At 34.8% G+C, this 14,676-nt stretch overlaps 1 protein-coding gene across 2 annotated transcripts in view; it reads right to left on the bottom strand.

The window, feature by feature from the left end:
• Window positions 1–241: 241 nt before the first annotated feature.
• The window catches only part of ADAMDEC1 (ADAM like decysin 1), a 17,488-nt gene continuing 3,053 nt past the window's right edge, over window positions 242–14,676 (bottom strand). The window contains exons 3-15 of one of the 2 annotated variants that reach the window (XR_014142019.1): window positions 14,162–14,238; window positions 13,365–13,443; window positions 11,819–11,895; window positions 10,608–10,794; window positions 10,328–10,390; window positions 9,588–9,659; window positions 9,123–9,292; window positions 8,682–8,763; window positions 7,869–7,999; window positions 6,498–6,675; window positions 2,624–2,709; window positions 1,214–1,322; window positions 242–1,021 (exon numbers count right to left, since the gene is read on the bottom strand). Coding sequence is in view for 1 of the 2 variants with exons in the window: in XM_031024132.2 (XP_030879992.2) it covers window positions 1,316–1,322; window positions 2,624–2,709; window positions 6,498–6,675; window positions 7,869–7,999; window positions 8,682–8,763; window positions 9,123–9,292; window positions 9,588–9,659; window positions 10,328–10,390; window positions 10,608–10,794; window positions 11,819–11,895; window positions 13,365–13,443; window positions 14,162–14,238 (1,209 nt within the window). In the remaining variant the exon portion in view is untranslated. Of the gene's footprint in view, window positions 1,323–2,623; window positions 2,710–6,497; window positions 6,676–7,868; window positions 8,000–8,681; window positions 8,764–9,122; window positions 9,293–9,587; window positions 9,660–10,327; window positions 10,391–10,607; window positions 10,795–11,818; window positions 11,896–13,364; window positions 13,444–14,161; window positions 14,239–14,676 lie in introns of both variants that reach the window. The other variant, XM_031024132.2, reaches the window with a different exon arrangement.

Genomic DNA, 14,676 nt, shown 5'->3' with positions numbered 1-14,676 from the left:
AAACCTCAGGAAGAAGCCTCATCTTCTTATGTGACTGGCCTCAAGTCTTTTCATTTTGGGCATTAAAAGATGATGTGAACTTTATTCATCTCCATATTGTGATACCTGGTTTCTGTGGCAATATGGTTAGAGGACCATAGGAAAAATAGTCAAATTCATCATGTGAGACTTTAACACCTAACGCAAAGCTACAACAAAACTCCAAAATATTTATTTTTGAAAATGACCACACACAAGAGGCTCAAAAAGTTGTGGTTTTATTCATTGACATTATGGGGTATGTTAAATCAACAGATGAATGAAGCATTCCTGATGGTTAAGCTAAATTGTGAGCATTAAGACTTCTCAAAATTAATACTATATGTGATGGTGAGAGGATTATACATGACAAAATGAAAAATGTTTATGTTTAATTAATCTTGATGTGATACAGACAACTATCACACTTCGAAGAGCAAGGGAAGTGGAATATTGAGGATCAGTACATGACACGTGAATTCTGTTCTCCCTTCTTCTGCCAAAGGCTTCACTCAAGGGGTCTTTTTTTTTTTTAAAGATTTATTTATTTATTTATTTGACAGAGAGAGACACAGTGAGAGAGGGAACACAAGCAGGGGGAGTGGGAGAGGGAGAAGCAGGCTCCCCGCAGAGCAGGGAGCCCGATGCGGGACTCGATCCCAGGACCGTGGGATCATGACCTGAGCTGAAGGCAGTCGCTTAACCAACTGAGCCACCCAGGCGCCCCACTCACGGGGTCTTATTTTGTCATGGGCTATACTAGTAAAATGACCGTGGGGTAAAAACACAAGCCACTTGTAATTTTACAGTTCTGACTTGAGCTTGCATAATTTGAGGGGTTTTGGTCAAGGGTTAATTTCTTTTGTTCTCCAAAGAGCAAAGCTAGGCAACAACCTTTCCCATCCTTAAAAATACATTAAGGATCAGGCTTTAGAAAACAGGCAATTTCACTGAGTACATTTACCTGTTGGCCGGACTGATAAAAATGTAAAAAGTATAATGCAGGGGCGCCTGGGTGGCTCAGTTGGTTAAGCGACTGCCTTCGGCTCAGGTCATGATCCTGGAGTCCCGGGATCGAGTCCCATATCGGGCTCCCTGCTCAGCAGGGGGTCTGCTTCTCCCTCTGCCCTCTTCCCTCTCGTGCTCTCTGTCTCTCATTCTCTCTCTCTCAAATAAAAAAAAAAAAGTATAATGCCAAGTGAAAAGCAAAATATATCTAAGTACAAGATTCCTGGTTGTTTAGATTTCTTGATTCTTGTCCTAGCAAGTAGCATTTCAATGAAGTAGATTTTTTGATTCATTGTCTGATTAAAAGAAAAAAAAATTGTAAGCCATGGTTATTACAAATTATAAAATATTATGTAACATTGATAACATTTATAAAATTTAAATAATACTAAGAACCCTACTGAGTGACAACAGCACTAGCTCCATTTTGTAGGTGAGAACACTCATTAAATAACTTGGTTTGAAGTCCCACAGCTAGTTTTGGGTAGAACTAAGAAAAGAACTGAAGTTTCCTGAGTCCAAGTCCAATTTCCTTTCCATGACACTAGATTGCCAATCTTGCCCAGTAATGGGACTTGCCCACTTATTATTCCAAGCCCCTGAGGGGTTGAACGGGTATTTTTTTTAGATGCTAAGTTTTTGTCTCTGTGACCAAATACGAAGATGAGCATAATTTCCAGAATTCCCTGCAGAGTGGATCACACAGGGGGTTCAGCAGGCCGTGTCAAATGGGGCTTGCCAAAGGAATGAATGCTGCTCCTGGTCTTAGGACCTGGCTGATCCTTTCTTAAGGAAGTGATCGTTGATGGTGTCTGAGTCAATGATTCCCTTTATAATGTCTCTGCAGGTTCAATTCCAGAAAAGATTCAGGGAAGGGGGTGGGGAGTAATAACACTTTCCATATATTTTATCCCAAGTTTTTCCCCATTTATGATTCTTTGTTGTTCAGAGACTGTTTTTCACTGAAACAAATACAGTATTCAGTCAGAGCAGTTGAGTTCCCTAGCCCAACTGATATATGATTCTATAAAACACAAAATACATGGATTATAGCTTATTGAAACACCTTAAAAGAAGTAAAACCATCGAATCATATAGTATATATTCTTAAATGTTATTGATTTTCTGACTACCTTGTAAGTTACAATTATCAGCTCTTAATCAAGAGTAAAATGTACTCATCAACAGAGGGTTTTTTAAAATGAACTTTTCTTTTTCTCATCTTAGTTTGTATTAAACTCATCATGACCTAACAGAAATTTATAGTTTTTAGCATAGATTTAAGCAGTCTTAATTTCACATCTCACAGATGACCATGTAGCTACTTTTCTCATTAGCATATTAGTATACACACAACCCTGAGTTGTTTTTGTTCAGTATGGTGGCTTTTTTTTCCCTTTCTGAAACTGAATTATTTTAAAAATGTGAAGTAAAAAAAATTTAAAAATAAATAATAAAAAATTTCAAAAAATTAATAAATAAAAATGTGAAGTAAATTGTGTTTAGTGTATTGCAGAACTCAGTGGTGCATCTTTCTCAAATCTGAAATAAAAATGAGAAAATATTTTGAAACAAAAAAAGAGAAAAAAGGTCTTACGTGATATGGTTCAGAGTGTCTCCTCTACAATCAGCTTCAGATTTTAATTTACAGGTCATGGCCTCACAGCAAGGATTGGAACATTCCTTTAGAAGATACACACAATGGAAAAGTGGGTTCAGCATTTTTTCTATAGACCATGTGCATACAATTTTAGTACAAGATAGCAAAAAAATTTCAGTTTTTAAACTAAATTACTCCACTATATAGATTCCAGAGGAAATGACCAAGGAAACTTAAAAATAGAAAATAATGTTAAGTGCAATGAAAACTACCTCTTAAAAGGAGAAAAATAAATTTATCCAAGAATTACCACAAATAAATTTGGCCTAAATGATATTACATGTAAATTAATTTAAAACTTCAAAAGAATATTTCTCTGCTATTCAAACTATTTGAAGGTAGGAAAAAAATTTAAAATTCTCAATTTATTTTACTAAGCCTGCATAATTCTGATAATGAGAGCTGGTAATGAATACACACACACACACACACACACGCACACACTTACACAAATACACATGCATACGCACCTACATACATGCACATGTGCATTCATATGTATACACATGCATCCATACATATACACATGCACACACACATACATATACATACATAATTCTCATTTTTGAATATAAATGCAAAAGCTTGAATGAAATATTAACAAAACAGCAGTTTATTAATATAATAACTCTCCATTACAACTATGCAGTGTTTTTTTTTCACCAAAAATACAAGGGTGTCTCCACAATACAGAATAAAGTAATATCATCCATCACATTAAGAGACTGAGGGTAGAAAACAACTAATATTATTGTGATAGATGGCAAAGATTAGAAAATAATCTACAAAGAAAGAAAATCTGGCTGATAAATAGCAAGAATATATCTAATAAAATAAACAGTAAGACATGGATTATTTATAGTCTATATTTTTATGAAAATTCTGACAAATGCTGTGAGAAAAAGAAAAGATATGAAAGTATAATAATAATTGGAAAGTATAAATCACATTTTCATTCTTTATATGTAATAAAATATTTGACCAAGGAAAAAATAGAGAATCAACTCTAAAAACAATGGATGAGTCACTAAGATCACTTTTTAAGGTAATAATAAAATAACATCAAAAGGAGTAATAAAGTAGAACCTAATATAAAAAAGTAAACATTACACACACTAATAGCAAAAAGAAAAATAGAAAATACTTCAGAATAAGCTTCATCATATGCAAGAACTACATGAAGAACTTTATATTTAACTTTTCTGAGAAACTCAAAAGACAACTAGTCTTTTAAAACAATCAGATTGTGGGGTGCCTGGGTGGCTCAGTCGGTTATGCATCTGCCTTTGGCTCAGGTCATGATCCCGGAGTTCCAGGATCGAGCCCAACATCAGGCTCCCTGCTCAGCGGGGAGTCTGCTTCTCCCTCTGCCCCTCACCCCACTTGTGCTCTCTCTCGCTATCTCTGTTGCTGTCTCTCTCTTTCAAATAAATAAAATCTTTAAAACAATAAAACAATCACATTGTGAAAATCCCAGTGGCCCTCGGAGAGAAATATGAATTTCATGCATTTCAATCAGAATCTCAATTGTATTTGTGAGCAAACTGACAAAAAAAAAAAGTGCCAAGAGCTATATGGGAGAATGAACACTGAAGAATGATGATGCAAATTCCACCTCAAGAAATGAACACACTTAAGACTGTTGAATCACAGATCTGTACCTCTGAAACAAATAATACATTATATGTTAAAAAAAAAAAAGAAGAAGAAGATAGCCGGAGGGGAAGAATGAAGGGGGGGAAATCAGAGGGGGAGACGAACCATGAGAGATGATGGACTCTGAAAAACAGAGGGTTCTAGAGGGGAGGGGGGGATGGGTTAGCCTGGTGATGGGTATTAAAGAGGGCACGTTCTGCATGGAGCACTGGGTGTTATGCACAAACAATGAATCATGGAACACTACATCAAAAACTGATGATATACTGTATGGTGATTAACATAACATAATAATGAAAAAAAAAAAAGAACACACTTGCCACTGCAGATATTAAAATGCATTGCATGGTTAAAGTCATTAAAATAGTGTGTGATAATATCTAGGTAGATCAGCAGAATGTTTGTTTTTAAGATCTAGAAATAGACCTAAATGGGTACATAAAAATAGTAAAATAGCATATGAGATCATGGAAAATTGGATTATTCACTAAAAGATACTATATAAAGTTTACAAACTAGTTTTAGGTAGGAAAACAGCTATATGAAATTCAGCTGCTCATAAGCCTGAACTCTAGTTTTATTCAACTCCTTAAAAGAAAATCAACACAAAATGGAAGCAATACAGGAGCTGGCTGATATACTTAGACAATTTTAAACCCTACACATCAAGTGTTTTTCTCTCTCTGTCTCTCTTTGTCAGTGTGCACTGACTACAGGCCCTGGGATTGCTGAAATCAGAAGTACCCCGGATTGTGAACAACTTCAAATGCCTTTCACCCAAGAAGCCATATGGGAATGCAAGCAAGTAGGAATGAGATAAATTTATATCTAACTTATTATAAAGCACCAAATTATTTGTATTATTTCATATTTCATTATAATTAAAAGAATATTTGTAATACTCTTTACAAATGATTAAGTTACACTATGAAATCTTCTAATGTAATTCAACAGTTTAAAAAGTCTGAATAAATAACTGAAGCAGAGAGAGATTATATGCTGTCCCCATTGTCATGTGGCCTCTTAAAGTAATGAATTAATCTTGGGTTACCACAGGCTTCATTCATTACTGGCTTTGGATCTTTGGAACTAGTTACTTAACTTTTCTGAGTTTTACTTCTCTAAATTGGGATAATAACAAAACCCATTCTGTAGGTTTGCTGTGAGTAATAAAGGAGATATGGTGTACATAAAAATTTATTTTGCAGATTGACACATAAAAAAAATCTCTTCAAATAGTAACTCATTTTTTCAGTCTTAAAAGTAAAAGAAGATTGCTAGGAACTCAGAATTTTCTCTTAGAAACTAGTGTGGGATTGCTGGCAAATATTTATCAGAGACATTCTTTACAGTACATTGATACTTTGCAGGGCCAGATTTTTATAAAGATTAGCAGAATTATAGTAATTATCTTAGATGTTTTATATTAATAACCTATTTTCTACAGGTTTATGTGATTTTTCTTTCTCTCCTTCTCTGTTTCATTTCCTGCCTGGTTTATACACTGGCTCGGTGAGGAAAGGCCTGATCTCTCTATGGAGAGAACTTGCTTCTAGATCTGTAAGTGTTTTTGCTCAACAAATGATCAACTGTGACTTTAGATGATTTAAGAATTTCTGACCAATATGTCTAGGAAAGATTGTAAGTGACATGTTATGGTTAACGATTTATTTCTTTACATTGAACTTTATACAATCATGTCATAAGCGTATCCTGGCTTTTGAAATGCCTTTCAAAATGTGTCTAAAATCAGTATTAAAAACACACATGTGGGGCACCTGGGTGGCTCAGTAGGCTGAGCATCTGACTCTTGGTTTCAGCTTAGGTCATTATCTCAGGGTTGCAAGATGGAGCCCCATCTAGGGCTCTGTGCTCAGTGTGGAGTCTGCTTAGGATTCTCTCTCTCTCCCTTTCCCTCCTCTCTGCCCCTCCCCTAGTTTGCACTCTCTCTCTCAATAAATAAATAAATAAAGTCTTTTTAAAAAAATGAAGAAAACCTCAAGTGCAAGCCTATTTTTTTTACCATGATGCCATGTTTGTCTTTAAAAAGAATTTCCAAAAGAACATTCCTTGAAGAAGGAAAAGAAAAAGAAAACAGCATAATTCTCATGCTGCAATAACTCTCTAATAAATTTTTAATTGCAGATTTTCATACCTTAGAAGAGCCACAATCACAGTCTTCTCCTAATTCCAGAAGTTGGTTCCCACACACTGGTTTCGTTATTATATTTTTAGGAATTGGCGCTTGCAGTAGGCACTTTGGTTTTTGAGATAAAATGTATTTCTCAAAATGTGAACGGCAGGTTGTACTGAAATCCTTCGGGAATTTTGAACTGTAACCAGAAGAGAAATCATGAAATCTAGTGATAAATTAACATGAGAATCTGACTTGTCTAACTATATCACCTGGTTCAATGGAAATTCCAAATTCAATATCTGTTTAAGACTGCACTATGTTATATGTGGAGGGCGAAAGAGCATAAATAGTACGCTAGTTGGAAAATTGTTTCCCTAAACACTGAGTTTGTAGAACTGGAAGAATTTCCTGTGTGGATTCAGTACTGTCCTAAATGGCAGGAATGATGAATGAGCCTCACCATTTGTGATCACCACCGAGGGCTGAGAGGTAAGAGATAATAATAATGAATTAATGAAAGGGAATAATTACAGACTTAGGATATATTTGGATATATTTATCTTCCTATTCTGAGGACTTTAAGAGCAAGGTATTCTTTTTTATTTTTCTATCCTAAGTCCTTGCAAAGTGACTGGCATTAGAAGCTAATTAATAACATAAAAATGGTTTAGTGATTAGTGATGAAGATATATAAGAATGTTGTCATCATCTTAATTAGATACATATTTTTAGAAAACATATTATTATTTAATAGAAGTTTGTACCTCTTAATCCCCTTCATCTATTTTGCCCATCCCCCTACCCCACTGTCAACCACCAGTTTGTTCTCTGTATTTATAGGTATATTTCTGTTTTTGTCTGTTTGTTCATTAGTTTTTATGTTTTAGATTGCATTTATAAGTAAAATAATGTGATATTTGTCTCTTTCTGTTTGATTTATTTCACTTAGCATAATACCCTCTAGGTCCGTCCATGTTGACATGAATGGCAAGATTTCATTCTTCTTTATGGCTGAGTAATATTCCACTGTGTGTGTGTGTGTGTGTGTGTGTGTGTATGTAGCATTTTCTTAATCCATTCATTTATTGATGGATACATAAGTTGTTTTCATGTCTTGGCTATTATTTAAAAATATGTTATTTAATGTTAAAATTATTTTAAGTTAAAATAACATGGTTACTATACTCATAATCTCTAACTTGGCATATTTGGAAATCTTAAATAATTAGCCCTGATAAGCTGGTAAAACCTGTGCATCAAGAGTCTATAGGGTGAATTAATGGGATTCACAGCCCTTGGTAAAAAATACCCATTCACTATATAGACTGCATCTGAATTCTTTAAGATTTAAGAAATACATATTTTTTCTCAAGGGTGACAAGGTCTCACCTCAGATATTGATTCATCACACAACTCCCTGAGGGACACTTGGTATAATATGGAACATCAGGCATACCAAGGACATGACCCAACTCATGTGACATCACTCCTACAAGAGCCACATTATTCTTTTTCTTAGCCTAGAAAAAAAAAAGAAACATCTATTACTTATATTCAGTTATTTCCTAGTTTAATAAAATACTTCGACAGATGAAAAATAATGAGTCATTAAGCTCCTTTCCCTGTCATGGGCTATTGTAAAATGTTGAATTAACATTTGAAATGGCTGGCTCCTGTGAATCCAACCATTGAATCAATGCTCAATAAATATTTTCTGAGCTAATGAGGAGTTCTTGGTAAACGATGAGTAAATTAAGGTAATTACATTCTTCATAAGAAGTACCATACTGTGTATTCAAAGGCCTCCAAAACCTATTGTCATAATGCTTGACATTGGTAGTACTTGGCCATATGACACCAAAATGTACCTTCTCCGACCTCTCTGACCATTGATACTGAAGATAATTAATTTGAAGTTGGCTCAGGCCACAGAGGGCATCTGGGTTCCCTTTCTGTTCCAATCTTCCTGTTCTTATTCCCTAATACCAACTAAAGAATGAAGATTTCTGGGCAGGCCAATGTAAGGAGATATTCTGTTTTATAATTTAAGGTATCTTCAGTGTAACGATTTACCAGTAGGTTCATTTCTACTTCTATTTACTGACTCAGCAAACATTCTTTGTGTTAACTCTGTATGAGGCATCATTCTGGTCTTCATAGAGGACACAGACTCACAGGGAGCCTTACTATGAGTTTACAAACCTCAATAACAGCAATGGAAGCCGGGGAACACAAGGAATTCGAGGCTGCCATTCCTACACGTCCATTGCTGAAGCCATTTCCACTGTGTGAAAATTACAGGTCTATTGTCACAATCTGAGTCTTTGGAACCATTAGCTTTTGTCAATTATGTTTTAGATTTCCCATGTTTCTCCACCCTTTTTATGTTCACTAGGCTCCAGAAAAGCTTCTGCTATTCCATAGCATTATATGATCACAGATGATCACCACAACCAGGAGTCCATTTTAGTAAACCTGACGTGGGTCTCCACATTCTTACAGGTGAATTCCTAATGGTAGAACTTCAGCCTCTCTGACAACAGATTGGGGAGATACGATTGAACAGAAATCTCTGCCAAGAACCTTTTGGGATAATTCTCCACTCTACCTTCATACACCTGGCCCTGGTCAGCATATGCTCACCTGAGTAGCTGTGCATGGTCATGTATCCTCATTTTCCCCAGGTTAGAACGATGCCAATTCAGAAAGTTGCGAAAGGTGTCACCTATGTTGGGTACCACCTTGATCTTATCACCATCCGACCAGATTTCCATACCTACCAATGCCACTTGAACATCTATGGTATTATAAATCTGTGGGAAGAGCATTTTTTTTTTCATGAAAATGTCTGAGATTTCTTCATTGTCTTAAATCTTTTGTTCACCATAAGTGATGGATAAATGTATCACGTTTTGAAAATAGAAATCCTAGAAGTTGCTTTTGCTATAGTACAAGTGATTTTACCTTGATGTTAATACTTGCCTGCTAAATTTCCCAAAACTCCTGACATTAAGCCATTGTGACCCTCCCACCTCCTTACTTGGTGAAACCATAGAGAAGCCCCAAGCTTCTATGTGGAAGTACATGTTTACAGGACAAATATCTTACCACATTGAGTAGGTTCATCACATCAAACACAAAGCTTCTTATCAAAGTCAGGTTCCCCTTATACATGTTATACTGTAAAATATGAAATGCAAACATAAAAAAAAGTTGACGTGGTACAGGATTTAACATTTTAAGAAAAATTACACATTTCAACATAAGTAAATGTTTTTCATTCATGTCTGACTTATATAATACTGTGTTTCAACAAATTCTTTTTAAAGGTAAGAAAAAAAGTAGGCATCATATATATTTCAGTGTTTTTCATTTTAAGTTGAAGAAATCAAATTAACAATTTCAATATTTCTAACCATTTCAATATTATTAAAATTTGATTATAAAGCAATATTTGCTAATTTAGGATCACAGATTATAGTATTTTTATGGATATAAATATAATTTGTAAAATATATATAGTCTTGTATCTACTCTATATTTACATAATAGGGTGAGAATTTTGAAAATATTTTAATAACCCATTCTTTTTTTGTTTTTCATCATTATGGTTGATTTCTTATAGCTATCTGGTATTAAGTATACTTCCAATATCTGAATATATTGGCAGCAGGTGGATATTAAAGGGTTGGAGAGTGAATGAGAACTACTGGCAGCAAGGCAGGTAGAAAAGATGTGACAATCAGGTGGCCAGAGTGCATTTTCAGCTAGGATAGCTTATTTCCTTTGCTCATTTGATAAGAAAACTTAAAAGTTGACTTAACTGCCCAAGAAGCATACATACTCACAAAAGCATTATCCAGCACCAACAAGAGATCAATGTACTTCTCAGCCTGAAGAAAGTCTTCTTGCTTTACAAAGAGTAAAATAACATCATTAATAATCATCTTTATCCTAAAAGATTGAAAAACTTGCAATGAGATTTTTTTTCCAGAGGGAAATTAAGTTAAAGAATAAGTAAGTGAATTATAGGCTTTACCTTTGCAGTAACTGTTGAACACAATGGTATACCATATATCATTGTTGAGATAATTGGAAGAAACGATGACATAGGAAATATACACTTACCTCTGGGCTATTGAGTGACCTGGAAGTTCGAATATGGCCTTGTTTCCTGCCAACACTTCTTACACCACAAGTGCGATTAGCCAGGTCTATCTCCTCTTGGTTATGTGTGAGGACAGCATGTTCTTCTTGGTCTGTGCTTTTCAGAGGCTTTATCATATATCTTTGGTCATGATGTGTGAAGTATCCCCTGTAAGATACAGAGACTCATATTTCAAGATTCTCTGCCACACAGAGTCACAATAATGACCAGAACAGAATATACCTCTCCCTAAATCATAAGCTCACACATACAGTTTTCATGCATAGGCTTTCCAGCTAACTTTTGCTAATTTAAGTTATAATCAGTACTTGTCAATAGTAAAATGAAGTCTATATTATTTACTAGAAAATTCTGAACAAGAATTGCTAAGATGAAGCTATCCCAGAGAATTTAGAATTTATATCATAAGCTCAATAAATAGTTGTCCATAGTTTATTTATACACTTAGCAAACATTTCTTGGCAGGTCCTAGGAATATCATGGAGGACAGAGTAAAGAAGTGTTTAGATGCTGAGAACCCCAGAGGAGAGAAAGAATCATGAGCAAATCAGCCAGAGGAACAGGTTGGAACTAGTAGTAGTTTAAAGAATTCTTCTTTTTAGTAAGAAAATGAGTTCAGAAATATAAAGTGAATTCATATGACAGAGGACTACAAATACAGCATGGATAGTCATTAAAAATTACGTCTATGAAGGCATTTTATGATATGGGAAAAGGCTTATGATACCACATGGCATGAACTATGTTAGAGGAATAATTATATATATTTTATTTCATATTTCAACCATGTAAAAGATATATGTTTATATGCATAAAGGCTGCAAACATGACAAAATGTTAATGATAGTAGTCACTCCTAAGCAGAATTTTGTGGTAGTTATTTTCTTATTTGTATTTTTTCTTACTTTCTAAATTTTCCCTAATTGGCAAGAATTATTTTTGAAAACAGAAATATCACACACGTGCATGTGCATGTGAACGCATACACTGTTAAAAATTATGTTAAACATAATTATAAAATGATTGCAAGTGTGATACTTTAATCTTCATTTTAACAGCATTTTATCTATGCAGAAGATTTCACCAAGATAATAAGACATGACATCCAGGAAGACTCAATTCTGTGTAATAGAATTGTACTTAATGTTTAATATTTTTGCAAGTGACTCACCTCAAACCATTACAAGTACTAATGCTGGCAACAGAATCCTTTTCATTTAGTATGTGTCCATTATAGTAGCAATGTTCCTAAAGATGGGAAAGAAATATATTTTTTTAACTATAAGAATAAACATATCACAGTGTGGTGAAAGCTGTTATTTTGAATACATAGGAAGGTTCTTCAAATAGTGGTGGCAGGCAGACCAGTTACCAGAAACAAAAACAGTGAGAACTTCAGAGATTTTATGACCTGTTCCACTACTGACCCTGGAAATTCCATCTTTGATGGCTGAATTGTCTTTCTGGCATTAATTGCATGATAGAAAAGTCCAAGGAGTGTGAACTTAAGTGGGCTCATGGTGAAAGTAGTTGCTGCATCTGAGAAGGGCCCAGCCCTCCTGGGATCGACAGTACTTACAGAGAGCTCTCAGGTTTGAAGACCCTCTTTTGAGAATATGGCTTCCCTGTGTGAGTCCCTAAGACACTGTGCATCACATATTAATAAAACGAGGTACCCATTTTTCTAGATTCCAGGGTTCTCAAGAAGTCACACTACCACTCCTAAGCCCCTCATGGGGCTGGTCCAACTTGTCATTTTAATTGGCATGTTAGTGGAATCCCTTTACCAGCATCAAAACCACAGCAAATTTATTCACAACTAGAGAGTCACACATGGTTGGTGCTCCATATAAGCAAAGTAGGGGGTCACATGTAGAATGATCCAACAAAACTATTGAATAAACTCTTGTTCAAAATAAACTGACTTGTTTTCGGGTCTGAAATTCCATCTATGTTTTTCTTGATTTGGAATAAACCTTGTCATCATAAACATTTTCTTGTAGAGCACTTGGAAAAGATACCAAATTAAGATATCAGCCATTCACACTTGAGTATGAATTAATTTAAGTGTTAAAAAATCCAGATATCCATGAAACCAGAGATTTTATGTGAGAAGGGAACAAAGAGCCATTTTGTGACAGAAGTTTTGCCTTTTCATAGAGACACACATGTTTGGGGGTGCCCAAGGAGAGTGGCTCTGAGAAATTCACTTAGCTTGGTAACACTCCATGATTGTCTTTTTGTATTCTCTTCCTGTTCTTACCTTGGCATTGATTTTCTATGTCTGACATCTAGGCCTTGGCATTATCTATGGAATGGTGGTTTAATGAGACATAAAATTATATTAATTAAATAATTAATATTCCATTTCTGACCTCAGGATATATACACATATTGTTCAAAAATAGTAAATAGCTATATGATGTTTCAAGTAGCTACCAGCAGAATATTTCTAACCTTTTGATAAGATGGTTTAGAGGAAAGTGGACTTGTGGTTGCTTCTACAAATGCAATACTTGGAAGCCTCCTACTATCCTTACCTTTAAAAAAAAGCTGACTGTGATTTTTTCATCTTTTCATCTGTTGTCTCATTGGTCATAGACAAGCACCTTGTTTCCAAGTACTTTGATTTCTTTTTTAATTGTCCTCGGACCTATGCATCTTACAACATAAGTGGTAGATCCTAGAAAGAGTCCCAGAAAGTATTCAGAACCTACCATGTTCTGAGGGCTTGTAGTGATTTCCTCTCCTGTGGGTGAGTAATATGTTTCAGTGTAGTCTGGCCGCAGGAGATGTCTGCAAAGTTCAAAAAGTTGCAAGGTACATTTAGGGTGGTAATAAGGGCTAATGTTCCTGACAAGATCTTTCGTACTGAAAGAATGATTATGCCTACATTGAGAAACAGCAGACATGCTGACTCATTGATCCTTTTCCAACATTGGAACTCTGTTGCTGAAGCAAATCAAAGTATTAATTATGCCCATTAGATTCAAGGGAAGAATTGCCCCCAGATACTTTTCAGCTGCAAATTCTCTATCCTCAAATGGGTTATTTTGGTATTCTTTGCATCAAAGACTAACATGCATAAAAGACCATTGTTATCAGGGAGAAGTTTACTAACAGATGTAGAATTTAGTGGAGCCCCATCCCCAGGGATCTATCTCAAGGCTCTATGCCCTAAATGACCCTTACATACGTTCTTATAAAAATAATAGGAAGCCACGTCAAAAATTTGAGTTCATATGGGTAGAAAAGATTTTCAGTAAATTGGGAGAAATATTAAGGAAGAAAAATATTTATCTGTGTTGCTCTCTTTGCTTTATACTTTGCATGTAATTTCCTTAGAAAGCAACAACCTTCTTAGCTAACATTAGCACAATCTAATAACATCTAAAACTCAAAGTGTTTCATGTCTTCTACCTCAAATAGCATTAAATAGAGTCTCAAGAAGGTTTATTTTTCCATATTCTGTTAATATAATCTAGTGATTAGGCCTTCAGGAACTACAACTTACTTGCTTTTTTGCAGGTGAAGAACAACTTCTTCTCCATTTAATGTAATCTGATACTGAAGTTCAGGTTCATATCTTTCCTAGAAAATATTTAATAATATACTGATATCAATTTATATTTCTGAGTCTATCTAAAATGATTATAATACAATTATACACGTAGTATATATAGAAGAATAATTACAAGTGCCTGTAGTATAAAATAGTTCTCTTATATATTTAAAATATATAAAATAAAATACAAATTGTACATTAAGATGGATTTCCAAAAAGTATAATAATTCAGTAATAATACTCACAGATTAAACTAACTCTACTATGTAAGATAGGAACTTATTATTTGCCCTACTGTACAGTATACTGTCCTGTGTATCCTAATGGATCACTAATGGTTTAATAATAAGGCACATATTTTTCTTACTTTAAAAACCAAACAAAATATACTAAAGAAAACCAACTAAGAACTACTAAGAATTGTAGCGGGAGGGGAGGAATGAAGCGGGGGAAATCGGAGGGGA

Source organism: Leptonychotes weddellii, chromosome 2 (genome assembly GCF_054177405.1).
Source record: "Leptonychotes weddellii isolate Sample4059 chromosome 2, ASM5417740v2, whole genome shotgun sequence".
Lineage (NCBI taxonomy): Eukaryota > Metazoa > Chordata > Mammalia > Carnivora > Phocidae > Leptonychotes > Leptonychotes weddellii.
The sequence above is the reverse complement of the archived record's forward strand: the minus strand, read 5'-3'. Positions and strand labels throughout refer to the sequence as shown.